Genomic DNA, 18,764 nt, shown 5'->3' with positions numbered 1-18,764 from the left:
AAAGGCATTGGGAATACTGAATTTTATTTCCCACTCAGTAAACAAGATTCCCCTTGCTTAGAAAATCAACTTCTCTCACCTGTTAGATGAAAGAAATACTTCTTAAAATAAGTGTCTCTTATCACAGAGATAACAGGTGCATTTATTCATTCTACAAACATTTACTAAGCATCTGCTATATACACAGCACCCCAAACTGTGGGGTAAATAAAACAATATTATCCCTCCCTACTTTACACATGCATAAAGTGAGACATAAGTTTTGTAACTAGCCCAAGGTCATATACAATTGTACCCTAAAAGAGGTGGGGGGCCCAAGTTACAAGCTTCATTTGTTCATGTTTACTCAACACATTTATTGAACTCCTACTATGTGCCAGCCACTGTCCCAGGTGCTGAAGACACAAAAATAAGCAGAATAGATGACAAAGATAATTATAAATTGTGATAAGTACCTTGACGGTAAAATACAGGAAACAAAGAAGGCATACATCAGGAGGACCTGAACCTATCTTGGGTGTCAAGGAAACTCTTCCTATGGTAATGACAATGACCTTGCATCTGAAGGATGAGAAAGAGCTAGACTTAAAGTAGGTTCCAATGACTGCTAGGAGGGCAGAACAAAACGGGGGACCAAGAGTGGTAACCATGGGTAAGTACAGAAGCTGGGCACCCAGGGACACAGCCAGATGGAGCCTAAGGGTGATTACCATGGCACCAAGGTCTCAACCAGAAACTGGTTCAAACCAGGCTGTCAGGGTGGCAGGAACAAGCACAGAAGTGTTTCAAAACCAAGAAAACATTTCACATTTAAAACAGGAGACTAGGAAGTGCACAGAGAGCCGTTTCTGTGGGCTGCCGCCCTCTCACTCCAGCTCCCTTCCATTCCCACATTTCCATCAGAGGAAGGTATTTAAACACAGAACCAATGGCTTCTGAGAGTCTGGTAGAGTTTAGACTTCAGACCTTTCTGTTACAACTGCAACATAGCTAAATCTTGATTTTCATGCATGACCTCAGAAAGACCAACCTGATGCTTGGACTATAGCCTATCTTTAAAGCATATTCTTCATAAATCCATAGCATCCATCCCCTCCTGAAATAATAAGATGAAGAAAAATGGTAAATTGATTGTAAACAGTTCAGCATTAAAGAAAGGCTGAGTCTTCTTCCAAAATGCAGATTGCCTGAAATTCTAAGACGTTTCAAACTTTACAAAATGCCATGGTTTGGATTGGTTAGCTCACTTTTCATTGCGTGGTCATCATTGCAGATTTTATATCTCTAATAAGAAATTGGAGAAAAAGTTTAAAGACTAAAAAACTAGTATAGGCCAGATCTGAAAGAGTATTTTTCTCCATTACTGAAAAAATCTCAAAGTAGTTTATGTTCTACAGTAAATGGGTTATGGGGCATGATTTTCACATATAAGAAATTACGTGAAGTCAATACAACTGCAGAAAACTGGGTTTGGAAAAGAGATTGGTCAAAATAGGTGACCCTAGGTGCTGTCTCTAAATATTAATACATTAAATGTCACAAAGCCCAATGGATTGTAACTTGATCTTACCCATATCTGATTTAGATGACAGTTAGATGAGACTTTGGACTTAGACCTTTGAGTTGATGATATGTGAGAAGGACATGAAGTTTGGGGAACCAGAGATGGAATATTATGGTCTAAATATTTGTGTCACCCAAAATTCACATGTTGAAATCCTAATCCCCAAGATAATGGTATTAGGAGATGGGGCCTTTGGGAGGTGATTAGGTCACTCTTACAATTATTAGTGGGATCAGTGCCCTTATAAAAGAAGCCTCAGAGGGCTTCCCTGGTGGCACAGTGGTTGAGAGTCCGCCTGCCGAAGCAGGGGACACGGGTTCGTGCCCCGGTCCGGGAAGATCCCACATGCCGCGGAGCGGCTGGGCCCGTGAGCCATGGCCACTGAGCCTGCACGTCCGGAGCCTGTGCTCCGCAATGGGAGAGGCCACAACAGTGAGAGGCCCACGTACTGCAAAAAAAAAAAAAAAAGAGGCCTCAGAGAGAAACCTCCTCCCTTCCACTATATGAGGACACAGCAAGGAGACAGCCATCTATGAACCAGAAAGTGGGTTCTCACCAGACATCTAATCTGCCAGCGCTTTGATCTTGGACTTCCCAGCCTCCAGAACTGTAAGAAATAAATTTCTGTTGTTTATAAGCCACCCAGTCTATGGTATTTTGTTATAGCAGCCCAAATGGACTAAGATGCCCAAGGACTTAACTGTATTGTATCTAGATTCAACTCTCATTTAAAGGTAGAAATAAAGGAAGTAATGGCATAATCCAAGGTCATTAAGGGTCTTGAGATTATAGAATCTCAGTGCTAAAAAGGACCATGAGGGTCATCTGGACCAATTTTACCCATCCAGTCTCTTACAATTAAATTTAATTTGGGACTTCCCTGGTGGTCCAGTGGTTAAGACCCCACACTGCCAATTCAGGAGACACAGGTTCGATCCCTATTAGGGGAACTAAGATCCTGCATGCCGCATGGTGCAGCCAAAATAAATAAATAAATACAAAAATAAATTTAATTCAATAAACACTTATTGGAAGACTCACCATACCCCAGATACTCTGTGTTTCCATAATCTATTACTGCAGGACAATCCACCCAAAATTTAGTGGCTTAAAACAATAGTCATGCATTTGTTCATTATTCTGCAATCTGGGCTGGGTTTAGCTAGGCCCATTCATGAGGCCGCAGTCATCTAGAGATTCACCTGGGGCTAGAAATTGAAGATGGGTTTACTCACAAGTCTCGACATCTCAGCTGGGATGGCTGCAAGGGCTGGAGGCAGCCATCTCTCTCCACACAGTCTCTCTGGGAGGGTACCTGGACTGCACACAGCAGCTCAAGGCAGCACGTCACCTGCCACATTCCACAGATCAAAGTACGTGACAAGGCCAGCCATGATTCAATGTGAGGGCAAATACACTCCACTTCTTGAAGAGAAAATAAGTTATGGCCATTTTTAATCCACCACACTATGATAAAAGAATGAATAGAATATGATATCTGCCCTCAAGGAGCTCCCAAGCTACAAACATGCGGGGAGAGAGTGTCATGCCTACTAAACGAAAAGGTGATAATAATGAGAGGTAAAGTGCTATAGAAATACAGATGACAGGAAGGGTTAGAAAGAATGTGGGTCAGGGAAAACTACTGAGAAGAAATGACATTTGAGCTGGGCATTGAGATTAAGTGGGATAAACACGAGTCTCCCAACGGACCAAGGATGAGTAGAGGAGCCACAGCTACTGTGGATCAAGTGTCCATCTGAGTAAGCACCAAGAAAAATCTTGAGTTTTGTTCTGGGAAATGGTTAAATTACTTGGAAACAGTTTGATCACTTCAGGTATGACTTTTATGCTTTGTTAGGTGAGACTAGAGCACCATTTAGTATAGGGCTAATTATTCCCCCAAATTGAGACAAAGTCTTTCTAAAAACTCTATCCAATGCTCTGAATATTGGACTTAATATAATCAAAGGAGACTCATGCTTTAATTAATTTTGTGTTATCTTATAAATTTGTTAAAATACAGCTTCTCATTGTAAGAATAATACTTGCTCTTTAATGAAAATTGTAAAATACAGAAAAGTGGGGTGGAAAAAAAAGAAATCTCCTGTACTTCCATTCCCTAGAGAAATTCTGTTAACATTCTGGGGTGTTTCTTTTGTTTTACTAGAAAGCATGGGCTTTGTCTTAGTAATGAAGGATTCTTACCTCCCAAAGTTATAGTACTTTTTCTTTAGTAAATTAGAGGGTGCTTTGATTAAATCTAAAATACCACCATCCCAACATGCATTTCTTGTTCTTAAGGACTGAGATAAACAACCTGGGAACCCTGCTGGATGCCCACACCTGGCCTCAGCCCTCTAGGAAGCCAGGCCTACAACTTTATTTCCAGTATCCTTTCTTCAGATTTAATAAATTTAAGGGAAATGCCAGGGAGTTGACAGAAATCCAGTTTACTTAACAGTACTTTTCATGAAACAGACAAGGAGACTGAGTATAAACTATAGCAATGCTTAAGTGAAATGCACTATGCCCTCATGTCAGAAAATTGCAATTTTTTTTTCCTTAAAGGAAAGCAGTCTTTATTTTGGGGACTTCCAAAGCTTGATTTATAGTAACTACAAACATTGCTACTTTTGAAAGTTTATAGAAAACATTTTTAGAAAAATGGTAATTTCAAACATTAGTCACACTGTTGTAACACTCATCCAATAATTATTTATTCTTCAGTAAGAAATAGAATTCTTCACAGCAAATGCCCCAGAGTTGCCTCACTCAATTACTACAGCCATTAAAAACCCATTAACTAAATCAACTAAATGTTTTTGTAGCCTTACTGAACACCTGTAGCTCTATCCTCTGTTGTCTCAATAGGCACCACGTTTATCTAAGTAACAGTAGATCACGTCTGACAGATACTAACACTAAGCTTACGTACTGTACTGAAGAAGCCTAACACTGATATGTGTGCTTGCTATAGGTGTACTCTCTGACGCACATAAAAGCAGATCTAGGTAATGTCCTTTGGGGATGGGAGAGTTTACTTTGCCTTGACTGGTTCTCATTCTAACCAGCGAACTCTTTTTGTTTTTAATGACACTCTTTTAAAAAATCCTGTAACATTGATGGGAAGGGAGCCCACCACCATCATATGTGGTGCACCTACAGATGACTGCATGGCAGTTATATTGCGGCCTAAAAGACAATGTCCTATTTAGTGATATAGTAAGCAATGGTCCAAAAAACATGCAAGAGCTGGGATCTTTAAAGCGTTCCACAAAAGTCCTGTTACAGTGGAAGAATGAATTGTCTAAGGGTCGTGAGTATTAAAACTAAGGTTATGATTCCACTGTTCAATTTGGGCAGGCAGGGATCTGTTGTCACGTCGGAAGATCACGGAAAAGAGGACTCTTTGCAGAGTCCCTGATCAAAAATGGGCCTTCAGGTTTCTCTTCAAGAACAGCTCTGCTGGGCTTCCCTGGTGGCGCAGTGGTTGAGAGTCCGCCTGCCCATGCAGGGGACACGGGTTCGTGCCCCCGTCCGGGAAGATCCCACATGCCGCGGAGCGGCTGGGCCCGTGAGCCATGGCCGCTGAGCCTGCGCATCCGGAGCCTGTGCTCCGCAATGGGAGAAGCCACAACAGTGAGAGGCCCGCGTACCACAAAAAAAAAAAAAAAAGAACGGCTCTGCTTCGTAATGGTTCATCACTCACCAGTGACAGGGATTGCCTGTAATCTGAAGCAAATTGGGCATGAGGCAGTGTATGTAATCAATCTGTTTATGGACTTCCCAAGCTCTCCATCTACTAACATGGGCATGGCTGTCTCCGGGTACCTGACATTGCCCTTGCCTGCGTGATTGCAAACACTGGGGGGTTGTGTCCTCTTCTGAGTCACAATTAGCTTGTGAAATTGCAGAATTGTTCTGATTTATTTCAGTCATTCTAGGAGCTGACTTTGGCTCCAGTTTATATAAAAAATTAACCGGTACAGTGTCTTCAGACGTATATGTTTGTGCATCGGGAAGGGGATCAACCTCTTTTTCAACACCAAGCTGCCTTCTCTCTCTAAGCTTATCCTCTTCAGCTTCTGTAGAAGCCAAGGATAGATCAAACGTATCAAAAAATGTTGAATGTGGGCTCACAGGAATATGCTGTTTAATCAAAGGCCATTTAGGGGCTAAATTTGAGACAGCAGGGAAAGAACATTTCTCAAGCATTAATTCAGAAAGGCGTGTTTTTCTTTTATTAGAAAAGAGGAGCTTTGACCGCTTGTTTAAGTTCTCATGGGAAAACACAAGCCTACAGTATCCTGCAATCTCTGTCTCCTACAGTGCTGCTGGAAATGATGTTCATGTCATGTACAGAGCTTATGCCATTTCGCCTCTCTCTCCTTTGAAGTCCACTTCGAGTTCCACCAAACTTTTTTTTTTTTTTTTTTTTTTGGCTGTGCGGCTTGTGGGATCTTAGTTCCCCGACCAGGGATCAAACCCAGGCCCCTGGCAGTGGGAGCGCCAAGCCCTAACCACTGGACCACCAGGGAATTCCCTCCACCAAGCTTTTTACCAGTATCCAAAGAACTTTGTGTCTCTGCAGAACAGGAATGTTTTTTCTTCCTACCCCACGGAGCATGTCAATAGTAGAAACCTCTTCTTGCAAGTCTTGTCCCTGGGGTGACACATGAATTATTATCCATTTCAATGCTTATTTCAACAATGTGAGGAGTTTCAGTGGCACAGTTTTGGTTTCTCCTTGAAGAATTCTTTGAAGGGCTTAATCCCAGTCATAAGGCAACATTTCCTCTTCAGGGACTGCTCTGTTGCTGAGGAGCTGTCTCCTATATTGATTTTTTCTCTTTGACAGACAACACATCTGTTGGAGTTCATGCCTGCATTTTCACTACAGCTTCCTCCTTCATGGCTGAAGAGATTCTGACACCTGTATTGGAAGTTATTCCATATTTTCCCCACTTTATCTGTTGATTATAAGCTCATGACCAATAGCAGGCAGGGCTTTGGAGGGGCAGGAGCCTTGAAGGAAATATGTTGTTCTTCTGGCCACAGATACGCATGGTGCCCTTAACCTGCTACACTCACTGAAACTTGCCCAGTGGTGTTCGTTCCTCCATAGAGCCTGACTCTCTGCGACATCCTGATGCATCTTATAAATGGTGTGTGGGAGACACAGCAGCTCAAATGATCCCCACTCTCCCACTCCGCTATTACCCTGGCGTGCTCCTTCTCTCCCAGGTAGCCCTCACTTATTAACCCTTTACTGTGTATCAGGTTCTGTTCTAAGCACTTCACAAAAGCTAACACATTATTCTGCACAACAACCCTGTGAGGTAGGGCTGTTATTACTCCCATTTCCTAGATGAGGAAACTGAGGTACAGGAGGTCCCACTGCCCTGGATTCCCCCTGAGGCCCCTAACTCTACCATCTTGTCTACTGCTTAGTATCTGTGCCAGTGAACGTTCAGAATAAGTCCAATAGTGCAAATTCCTGGCCTAGTAGAGGGAAAGGTGTGCCACCAAAAGGAAAAGCAGGTTCAAATGAAGGACAATTCCTATTTACTGAGTGCATGCAATGGTGCAGGTACTTCACAGGCATGATCATATTTGCTACTTCCTCCAAAGCCTCTCGTTGAGAGAGGGACAGTTATTCTTTTTACCCAGGGTAGGACTCTTAAGACCAAGAGTTTGCCAAAAGTCACCACTATTCAGTGTCAATGTCAAAACTCAAACCCAGGTGAGATGCCAAAGATTAGGCCTTTTCTCTACTCAGTGCTGCTTCAATTTGGGGAAAGGTGGCTTCTTGGTGCCTTTGACATGAGAAACTCAAATCAGTGCACTGAGTGCCTCTGTGTCTCTGCCTCCTGCCCTGGTCCCTTCCCCCCCATACACCCAGCCACCCATGATTTCTACATTCTTTCATAACATCCCAGATAATTCACTGAGCACCTACTACGTATCTGACACTTTTCTTGTAGGCCCTGGAGATACAGCAGTAAACAAAAGTCACTGTCATTCCAAGGAGTAGTGGGGCAATCAAAGCAAATAAACAAACAAAAAAGGCCTTTCCCTCCCCAAAATGTCATTCTCAGGTTCACTGCCAGAGGGTGTATAAACCTCTCAAAGGTCCAAACAAAGGAACATATCGAAATATTGGTGTTTGGATTGAGAGAGTAAGTAACTTTAATGACTTTTTGCAAGTCAGATGGTTTCCAATTATAGGCCTTCAACAAAACTGAATAAGGACCTCTTGGAGTTGTCAGTTGACGGTCATTAATATAAATTTTGATGACGATTACTACATGATTTTTGGCACATTTAGAAGGAGTTTAAAAAAAACAATGATACTCCTGTGCCAAACCCTTTCCATTCCCATGTACTTATTTTACGTGACCAAGTTTTCGTAGCTATTACCAAACAAACATGAATAGAATGATGCAGGGCTTATTGAGAAAAATCACCTACCTTTGCACTGAGGTATATTTGCAATAAAATTTCATCTATCACAAAATGATCCTATATGTTATTTTGATTAATCATGCAATAATAATACTCATAATGATAGGTAAGAAAGCTTTTAGAGGATCATGATCTCAGGAAACATTTTTACAAATCAAATTACAACATAAACACACATTTGTATGGTGGAGAAGTATGATAGGATGATCAATACAAGACTTTTAAGCATAAAATTGTATTACCTGAGGATAAACTTTTGTGAGAGTAAAATGAAATAGAAATACAAGTTCAGCGAGAAAAGCGGGTAATGTAAAATTTCTTAAAGTGATTTTTATTTTTTACATATAAAAATGAATGATGGTGGGTATCAAATTGCTATTGTATTTAAATTCCATTGGATGGCATTCAAAACTGTGATGTTAACACTTTTAAAGTGTCAATTTCCTTTGCAACCTGTATGGCTTTTATGTAATTTTCTTGCCTAGTGACCCTATCTAGAAAATCCAATACAAGACTGAACAGAAGTGGTGAGAGAGTGGACATCCTTTTCTTGTTCCTGATCTTAGGGAGAAAGCTTTCAGTCTTTCACCATTAAATATAATGACAGCTGAGTGTTTTTCCTCAGCCTTTATCAGGTTGAGGAAATTCCCTTCTATTCCTAGTTTGTTGCATGTTTTGCATGGGGGTAGTTTCAAAAAGTTATTTTAGTGAATAAGGAAGCAAAATGTTTGAAAACTCAAGTTCAATTTCCTTAGAAACTCTGTCCCTGCCATACCCCCAACAACAAGCACAGTGCCTCCATATGAAAGGGGCCCAATCAGCATTTGTGGAGCAAACTATCTCCCTCCTTCCCCGTTGCATTTTTTTTTTTTAACATCTTTATTGGGGTATAATTGCTTTACAATGGTGTGTTAGTTTCTGCTTTATAACAAAGTGAATCAGTTATACATATACATATGTTCCCATATGTCTTCCCTCTTGCGTCTCCCTCCCTCCCACCCTCCCTATCCCACCCCTCCAGGCTGTCACAAAGCACCGAGCCAATATCCCTGTGCCATGCGGCTGCTTCCCACTAGCTATCTACCTTACGTTTGGTAGTGTATATATGTCCATGCCTCTCTCTCGCCCTGTCACAGCTCACCCTTCCCCCTCCCCATAACCTCAAGTCCGTTCTCTAGTAGGTCTGCGTCTTTATTCCTGCCTTACCCCTAGGTTCTTCATGACATTTTTTTTTTCTTAAATTCCATATATATGTGTTAGCATACGGTATTTGTCTTTCTCTTTCTGACTTACTTCACTCTGTATGACAGACTCTAGGTCCATCCACCTCACTACAAATAACTCAAATTCGTTTCTTTTTATGGCTGAGTAATATTCCATTGTATATATGTGCCACATCTTCTTTATCCATTCATCCGATGATGGGCACTTAGGTTGTTTCCATCTCCGGGCTACTGTAAATAGAGCTGCAATGAATATTTTGGTACATGGCTCTTTTTGAATTTTGGTTTTCTCAGGGTATATGCCCAGTAGTGGGATTGCTGGGTCATATGGTAGTTCTATTTGTAGTTTTTTAAGGAACCTCCATACTGTTCTCCATAGTGGCTGAACCAATTCACATTCCCACCAGCAGTGCAAGAGTGTTCCCTTTTCTCCACACCCTCTCCAGCATTTATTGTTGCTAGATTTTTTGATGATGGCCATTCTGACTGGTGTGAGATGATATCTCATTGTAGTTTTGATTTGCATTTCTCTAATGATTAATGATGTTGAGCATTCTTTCATGTGTTTGTTGGCAGTCTGTATATCTTCTTTGGAGAAATGTCTATTTAGGTCTTCTGCCCATTTTTAGATTGGGTTGTTTGTTTTTTTTTATTATTGAGCTGCATGAGCTGCTTGTAAATTTTGGAGATTAATCCTTTGTCGGTTGCTTCATTTGCAAATATTTCCTCCCATTCTGAGGGTTGTCTTTTGGTCTTGTTTATGGTTTCCTTTGCTGTGCAAAAGCATTTTATACTCCAGTGATGCTACACTGTTTATGGTTCCCCCACATACCATGCTGTCTTCTCTGACCGCAGGTTCCGTCCCTCCCTTCTGTTCCCAGCTGACACCTATTTGATGTGTTCCAATGCTGCCCCCGTGTCATCTCATTCAGGAGATGCCTCTCTCCTCAGCTCTTCTCAAATCCTGAGCTGAGCGGGCCTCTTTTTTTGTGCTCCTGTGGTACTTTGTGCATCTACCGTATTTATAATCCTCCACTAAACTAGACAGATGATAGGGTGTGTGGTTAAGGGTATGAATTTGAGAGCCCGGCTGCCCAGATTCAAAATTCTGCCTCTTACTACTAGTTTGTGTGACTTTGGTTGTACCTCAGCTTCCTCATCTGTCAAACACAGGTGATAATAATGGTACTGATCTCATAGAGTTGTTTGAGGGATGAGGGGTAACAGTGTCCAGCAAACAGTCATTACTATGTAAGAATTAGCGAATATGTGTGTATGTATAAATGATTCACTTTGCCGCACACCTGAATCACAACACTGTAAATCAACTATACCCCAATAAAAATTAAAAAAAAAAAAAGAATTAGCTATTAAGTCCTACAGGGCAAGGGCTATGTTTTCTTCTTCTCTGCTTCTCCAAGCCCTTAGTCTCCTGCCTGGGCTGCAGTGGGTACTTGATACATGTTTGTCATGAGGGTGGGCCTGGTGGAAAGTATCTGAAAGAAGGAAAAGAAATATGAATTTGACATTGCATAGCAGGTAGAAATCAGAACTCAAATGTCTAAACCATGTTGCACATTTTTATGTATTTCCTAAACAGTCTTCACTCTGGCCCCGAGATTCCCAAACTGGAGAAATTAAACCTGGGGCCAGAGGTTCCAAGAGGACAGAGTGACCTCAGAGAATATACACAAGTCACAAGAGCTGTGCTGTGCCTGCCTGCTAATGAATGTTAACAAATGTGTGTGGCAGATTTTAGTCAAAACTTGTTTTCTTTATATCCCGGGAGTGAGGATGTGGTGCGGACATATCCTTATTACTATACACTTCTCTGGTAGAAGTTCTTTACCCAGGTAGAAGAACTAAGAGTTGGACACGATCAGCGCAGGTCAGTTTGCAACACCCTGTTGCCTCCCCAGAGCACCTCCAGGGAGCAGAGCAAGGGCTCTACCTGCCTCCAGAACCATCAATCTCTGTAACCTCCTCATTGCTAGAGAATCTCCTCCCCTCCTCCAACCTTCACGCTGTGGCCAGAGCATCCAAAATGATGCATAGTTTCCCACCCTATCAAGCCAAGGCTTTTATTCTTTTATTTTTTAAAAGATTTATTTATTATTTATTTTTTAATTTTATTTATCTTTGTCTGGGTCGGGTCTTAGTTGCAGCACTTGGCATCTTCGTTGAGGCATGCGGAATCTTTTTGTTGCAGCACGCGGGCCCTTTCGTTGCGGTGCACGGGCTTCTCGCTAGTCGTGGCGTGCCGGTTTTCTCTCTCTAGTTGTGGCGTGCAGGCTCCAGGGTGCGTGGGCTCTGTACTTTTGCGGCACACAGGCTCTCTAGTTGAGGCGCGCGAGCTCAGCAGTTGTGGCGCGCGGGCTTAGTGGTCCCGTGGCATGTGGGATCTTAGTTCCCTGTCCAGGGATCGAACCCACATCCCCTGCATTGTAAGGTGGATTCTTCACCACTGGACCACCAGGGAAGTCCCAAGGCTTTTATTCTTATACCTCCTCCACCTACACCCCTCAACCCTTCACTCCAGCACAATTCCCTTGTGAAGTATAAGCTTTTATAGAACAAAGCCAGAAAGCGGTTTATCTCCAAGCAACTTCTGTTATCAAGCCTCTCCAGGGATCAGGGAGCCCAAGAGGCTGACTTCTTGCTTGGAAAGTGCTGGCTGCTTTGGGTGTATCCTACAGACTGCCCAGACAGGCTGTGCTGGATCTTTTGTTTGCCCTCCAGATTCACCCTCCACCTCTCCACCCTGCTCTGTGCCCTGGGAGGCTGGCCTGCACGGACTGCATCACCCAGGCACCTTTGCCTTCTAACTTCCAGTTGAGTTTTGTCAATGGGAGGCACTAGCTGGAGAGGATGACCGGAGAAAGAGGTTGGGTATTTATTTCCCTGCTGCGCCATGGTTATATCCCTCTATCAAAGGGCACAGCTGTATTCAGGCAGTCCTTTCTTACTGCTACAGCTCTGTTATGGGTTGAATTGTATCCCCGTCCTCAAAAGATATATTGGAGTCCTAACCCCCAGAACCTCAGAAGGTGACCTTTTGGAGATAGGGTCTTTACAGAGGTAATCAAGTTAAAATGAGCTCTTGAGGATGAGCCCTAATCCAATATGGCTGATGTCCTTATGAAAAGGGGAAATTTGAACATAGATTGAGGCACACATACAGGGAAGATGATCTGAAGAGTCATGGAGAAGGCGGTCACCTACAAGCCAAGCAAAGAGGACAAATCCTTCCCTCATAGTCCTCAGAAGGAACCAACCCTGCTGATGCCTTGGTTTCAGACTTCTAGCCTCCAGGGCTGAGACAATACATTTCTATTGTTTAAGCCACCCAGTTTGTGGTACTTTGTTAAAGCAACCCTAGCAGACTAACACAAACTCTCATTGGGTCTGGTAACACCTCCACCCCTTGTGTCTTCAGGCCTACAGGGTGGTAAAGACTCCCACTGTTGCTAGTCTTCACCATCCCTAGTTGGTTTCCCTTAATCCTGTCCACACCTCAATCTCGTTATTCAATTCTCTTCAATTATTCTGTTGACTGTGCCATGTTTACTGAGACTCAAGTCTAAAATATAATTATATTTTCCCAATATACTTCACAAAACAATCACAAAGGCAAGAGAAAGTTCTATTGGGGTTCTCCAATTATGCAGACATCTACTGGGAATCTTATTCAATATATCTTCACTTTCTTCTTCTGTTGCCTATTTCATCTTGCAGGACACAGAGGAAGCCATGAGGGGAAGTGATACTTTGGACTTAATTCAGATCAAAATTATGAGAGTTTGTGGTAATCAAGGCAGGGAATGGGTGTGATGAAACATGTATCCTACACTTCAGGTGCTCATATTTCAAAAATTCCAAAGAAGCATTAGGTAAGACCCTAGGACAGCCTGAAAAAATAAGTTAGCTCAAAAGGAATGGGATCTTGCAGAAATTAAATTCTGACACTGCCCATGAGCAGCAAAAACATGACGACTCATGTTCTCTGAATAATCCTACTTTTAAAAGAACTTGCAGAAAAACAGTTGTGGGAGAGGCGTATGTATGTAATTGAAAATGAATACCAAAGAATGGCCATCACTTTTAAGAATAACTTCTGGAAGGGGAAAATCCAAAATAGGATAAGTCCTGTGAAAATGGGGGGGGGGGGAAGTGATTTTTAAAGTTACATTTAAAGCGAGAAACACAGAAAAAGGTATAGGCTTTAGAATACGGGAAAAAAACAAAACAGCTTATATGAACAATTATAGAAATTACAGAAAAGGTGTGAGGAACTGAAACATGCTGGGAGACTGGGGAAAAACAGATGAAAGAAAAAGGAGAAATAGTCAATTCTGGGAACTCAGTCCAGTGAACTTGACACTGACTCTGGAAAAATTCTCAAATGAGTTGTTAAACAGATGGCTGGTGAGCTCTTAGAGAGAGAATCAACAGTCACTCAGAGATGTATTTCCTTTTTGATGGATCTGCACTAACCCATTTGGGTTTTAGCACAGCTCTCCTGTTGTCCCTCTCAGTGTCTTCTCTCCCTCATCTAGACATTTCTCATAAACTGCACATCATTTATTCTTTGATTAGACAAATATTTGAGCACCTGGTAAGTGCTAGGCACTAATTTCCCCATTCTGGGACTTTCCCTCAGCCACCAGCTCTCTCCTGTCTTTTCTAAACCCCATGTGGTTTTCCTGAGCTGGCAGAATCCACATACTCCAGGGCTTGACTGTCTGCCCCAACTCACCTTTTGTTTTCCAGGATAGAATTGGGAGGAAACTGGGTTGCAGTTTTCCTTGGCCAACAGGTGCTGTCCTCTTTTGCAATATGCCCAGAAATGCTATCATTCGGGTTCCATGCAACAGATATTAATTAACTCAATTTCAAATTTGGCAAACCTACATTTCCAGCCTCATGTTCCACTTCATCTCTTCAGTCATTACCAGCCCCAGTCCCTGCCTGTAAGTTTCCAAGTCTGTGCCTTTTTGCTCAATTGATTTTCTCATTCAGGAGCCTGACATCTCCTCCACCTCTGGAAATCCTACACATTTCCCAAGACCCAACTCAAAAGCTGCCTCCTCCCTGGCTGGACTTAATGACCTACTTTGCTCAATAAAATCCCACCCAAGCCCCATGCTTGACCTGTGCAGCACCATTGTACTTTCATCTTCCCTTCTCAATTAATTACTTGTCTGTCTTCCTCACTGGAGTCTAACTTCTTTAAGGGCAAAGGTCTGCAGGCTTCCACCCAGTCCAGCTGCAGTACTTTACAAAGGGGTCGGCAAACTAAGGCCTGAGCAAAGAATGGTTGAAATAGTGGAAAAAAGAACAACAGAAGAATAATATTTCATGATACATGAAAATTACATGAAATTCAAATTTCAGGGACCATAAATAAGACTTTTTTTGAACACTGAGAGCCCCTATTTTCTATGACTGCTTTTGAGCTCTAGTGGCAGAGCTTAATAGTTAAGAGATCTTATGGCCCCCAAGATCTCTTTGGGTTTACTATATGGCCCTTTACAGAAAAACTTTTCTAACCCTGCTTTACAAGAAGGATTTGATGACTGATCACTGTGTCAGGACACCAAGGTTCTCAGTACATATCCCCTCCGAGTTTTAGTTTATTTGTGTATTGGAAGTAATAACTGTCTTGCCTTTAAGCTGTCATGAACATCAAATGAGATAATGCACTTAGAAAAGTATAAAAATATTCTATAAAGACAACTGTGTTTATCTGTACTAAAAAGATAAAGTGGTAAAATAAGAAAACACTAAGTTTTTATTCTCCTGCTTCCTTCGTTTACAGTCTTCTGTTGAATTTGAAATTTTAAGAGAAAGTTTTTACTTTTTAAGTGACGATAAGGTCACAGGTTCCTTCCTTCCAGTCTTTCTTTTGTGTTGCTCCCACCTCCTTTTCTTTCTCACTTGTAATTCCCGCCCCCCCTCCATTTTCTTTATATAGTTTCTCAATTGGCCCTCACAATAACTCAGCGGAGGCACTGGGACACACCTGATTATTCCATTTTACAGACCAGGAAAACAAGGCAGATTACAGTTGGCTGCGCAGCTCTGACTCAGCACACAGGGAACCCTCAGTGCCACGCTCTTCGCCATTCCTCAGGGGCAACCGCCCGGCAAATAGAACAAAGCTGACCCTGCGAGGCTTCCGAGCTCGGTCCTCAAACACCCCTTGCGTGTATATCCTCGGCTTTATTTCCTTCACCCCTCTTCCCCCAATTCTTTACTGCCCCCCCCTTCTCGGGAACAGGTGGTAGGCTCCGCGCTCAACGCGCAGACGCGCGCCGTCGTGGGCGGGGCGGGAACTGGGGGGCGGGGTGTGCGCGGGCTTGGTTTTGGGCCGCGGCGGGAGCTGGAGTCACTGCCAGTGGAGTGCGCAAGCGCCAGGCAGTTACCGGTTTCGCCATGGAGCGGAAAGGTGAGCGGTGGAGCGGCCTCCGCCACGAGGGGCAACGGCCGCCGGGGCAAGGCCCGGGTCAACGCCAGGAGCTTAGCCTAAGCGCCGCCGTCCGGTCCCCGGGCGTGCGGCGCCCCTCCACTGAGGTGGCGCCGCCCCTCACCCCCCGCCTCTGGGCAGCCGGTCCGCGCCCCGGAGCTCCGGCGTCCTTCCGCGCCGGCAGTCATCGCCTCTCGCCCCGCCAGGCCGGCCCGCCCCTTGGGGCCACTCCAGGGCCCGGCCCTCGGCAGGCGAGGCCGACCCCGGCGCGCCAGCCCCCTGACCCGGCCTGAGCCCCTTCCGGCGTGCCCCGCCTGGGCGCTGCTCTGCGCTCCGTGGGCCGCCAGACCCCTGAGCGGCCGCCTGGCCGACGCCGTGGCGCTTGACCCGGAGCCGCCCCTCAGGCAGGCCCCGCACCCGGGCCTCGCGCCCCTGCTGGGTCTCCACCCTCACCTTGGTCTCTCCCTTTCCTCCCCATTCGCCCTTCATCCATCCCTCTCTCCTGCAGTGCTTGCGCTCCAGGCCCGAAAGAAAAGGACCAAGGCCAAGAAGGACAAAGCCCAGAAGAAGTGAGTCTCACCCCCCAACATCCCTTTCTTTGGATTTGCCCCCGCACCTCGTCTCTGGTTTCACGCCTTGAACGTGCACCGGGTTTGGACACCCGGCGGCCGCAGCCACATGGCCTCGGGGCGGCCAAGGAGGGTCGCGCCCCGTGAACCATGTGGGCGGGAGCTTCTGTTGCTGGAGGCCAGGTCTGCGTCTTAGCAGCCCCGCGCCTTCTGGAAAGGGCTGTTGGGAGAGGACCGTAGCCCGACCGGTACCTTACCTTCCCAACTCCAGAGAGGAGGCACAAGCTTCCCGAGTTTGAGCCTCCCCACGGAGCTGGTAGATCACTATCAGTTTGTGAACCCTGCTCTCTTTCCATACCTGCTTCCCAGCGTCTTAATTTGCCTCCTCCTTCTGCAGGGTAGGCGGCCTGGAATTCTTGAATGAATTTTCTGTATTTTGGTCTGCCAGCCACACGCTCCCTTTTATAGAGGAGGGCATGGAGCTTTCCCCTGGGTTAGGCAACTTCCTGAGCCTGCAGGCACCTGGCCTTCCTTGCAGTCTGCAGGCAGCCCTCTGGGGTATGCAGCCGGTTTCTGTTGCTGCTTCTCTTTTCGCGGAACCTCAAGTCCTCGCACTGAATGCAGATACCTTCTGGAGTGGGCATCACAGTGGTGACGGGGAAGTTCTTTAGCCAACACTGTTGCTGATTTTGGCTTGGTGTGTTAAGTACCACTTGCTGGTTTTTATCAGCAGGATGCATAATCGTGGTTTAGCGCTATTGTGGGAAACACAAAAGTTGGTCAGAACGTCATAGAAACGCCCAGTAGAGGGCTTCTGCAAGTGAGGCTTAGTCTGAAGAACTTTTGTACTCATATTTAATTGCAGAGGGCCTTGGAAATTGTCTTTTAGACACTTGTACTCAGAAAAAAAATGCATTATTTTCATGACACTTCCATTTCCTTGGATCTACGTGGAGTTGTACACCATCTAAGTGTTTCTGAGTTGATAAAACTCATTTCAGAGGCTTTCCTAGGTTTTCTTTCTGAATGATGATTCAAGATCCGGGCATGTGTGCATGTGTGTATGTTTGTGTATTGTTTTCGGCAGCTGCCTAATGTTTCAGGAGAGCAAATGATGACTTCTATCAATAGAGCTAAAGTGGTAGGTGACCTCACCTCTTGCTTCATTTCTATCAACTGTCCTATGAAATTTTTTATTTTCTGAAGTGCTTGGTAACCAGTGCATTTAAATGTGAGTTTATATATGTTTGTGTGTGTATTTAATTTGCCTCTTGATTATCCACGTGTGGATGATTCAAAAACCAGTTTTTACTCCCAGATTGGTTTAATGGAAACAGCCAGGAGCTAACCTGGTTCTCCCGTGCAGTGGGAATTTAAATGTTACTCTGTGTGTGTGCGTGCACGAGCGTGCATGCACAGCCTTAGTTTTGTTACTCTCTGTGGAACTGATGTGAATGTGTTATAAAACCATATGTTTTCTGCTGATGTAAGGAGGTGGTGATTTTATTATTCACTGTATTATTTAGATTTCATCTGTCCTGGTTTCTCCACTTGGAAATTAACCTTGATATTAGCCTGAATCAGCCTATAATTTGGGAGATAAATATGTATGGGTGATCATATACTTTATTTTTAACACCAGATATTCAGTACTTTGGATTATCTATTTATTTATAATAAGTTTGTTCATTTAGTTTTGGCTGCATTGGGTCTTTGTTGCTGTGCGTGGGGTTTCTCTAGTTGCAGCGCGTGGGGGCTACTCTTCGTTGTGGTGTACAGGCTTCTCATTGCGGTGGCTTCTCTTGTTGCAGCAGAGTACGGGCTCTAGGCACGTGGGCTTTAGTATTTGGCTCTCGGGCTCTAGAGCGCAGACTCAGTAGTTGTGGCGCACGGGCTTAGTTGCTCCAAGGCATGTGGGATCTTCCTGGACCAGGGCTCTAACCTGTGTCCCCTGCATTGGCAGGCGGATTCTTAACTACTATGCCACAGGGAAGCCCCGTGGATTATCTGTTTAGACCATATGCTTTATTTGTAAAGCTGAATATACGTACTTTGGATTATCTGTTACTCCTCCATTCACTACTGTGGGTAACCTAGAGTCACTTGCACAAAAGCAAGTGAGTAGTACAGATAATTAGTTATTTTACTGAATATTTCATCTTGTACAACTTGACTCCTTGAACCACCCCCATTTACTTATAGTTTCAGAGGTGCTTAATTTTTTATTTTGTCTTCAATTAATAGTTTTTCTTGATAATATTACTTTTTTTTTTTGGTTTCTCCAGCCGCCTTTTAAGTACTTGAAATGTCTAACTAATTAACTTGGTCAGAGTACTGTGTCAGAAGTTCAAGCCCCACTTGTCTCAGGTAACTTGACTTTATTCCTTGACTCTTGACTGCACTTCTGACTTCTAGTCATTTTGCAAAGGCAAGCTGCTAGTTACCAGGAGATTAGTCCGGGAGAAAGTCTGAGG

The 18,764-nt window shown here is 43.9% G+C and overlaps 1 protein-coding gene and 1 pseudogene across 2 annotated transcripts in view; one reads left to right on the top strand and one right to left on the bottom strand.

Annotated features, from left to right (window-relative positions):
* Positions 1 to 4,604: 4,604 nt before the first annotated feature.
* On the bottom strand, positions 4,605 to 6,633 carry LOC309967628 (suppressor of cytokine signaling 5-like; annotated as a pseudogene). Its single transcript has 4 exons — positions 6,630 to 6,633; positions 6,121 to 6,537; positions 5,247 to 5,984; positions 4,605 to 5,029 (listed from the first exon to the last, which is right to left on the bottom strand). The product of its transcript is annotated as a suppressor of cytokine signaling 5-like (transcript).
* Positions 6,634 to 15,650: 9,017 nt separating this feature from the next.
* The window catches only part of SRPK1 (SRSF protein kinase 1), an 81,248-nt gene continuing 78,134 nt past the window's right edge, over positions 15,651 to 18,764 (top strand). Inside the window, exons 1-2 of the mRNA XM_082849030.1 lie at positions 15,651 to 15,703; positions 16,230 to 16,290. Coding sequence (XP_082705156.1) covers positions 15,691 to 15,703; positions 16,230 to 16,290 — 74 coding nt within the window. The 5' untranslated portion in view covers positions 15,651 to 15,690. The remainder of the gene's footprint in view (positions 15,704 to 16,229; positions 16,291 to 18,764) is intronic.

Source organism: Leucopleurus acutus (assembly GCF_964270905.1).
Source record: "Leucopleurus acutus genome assembly, chromosome: 10".
Lineage (NCBI taxonomy): Eukaryota > Metazoa > Chordata > Mammalia > Artiodactyla > Delphinidae > Leucopleurus > Leucopleurus acutus.
Note: the sequence above shows the minus strand (reverse complement) of the source record. Positions and strands in the feature narration are given on the sequence as shown.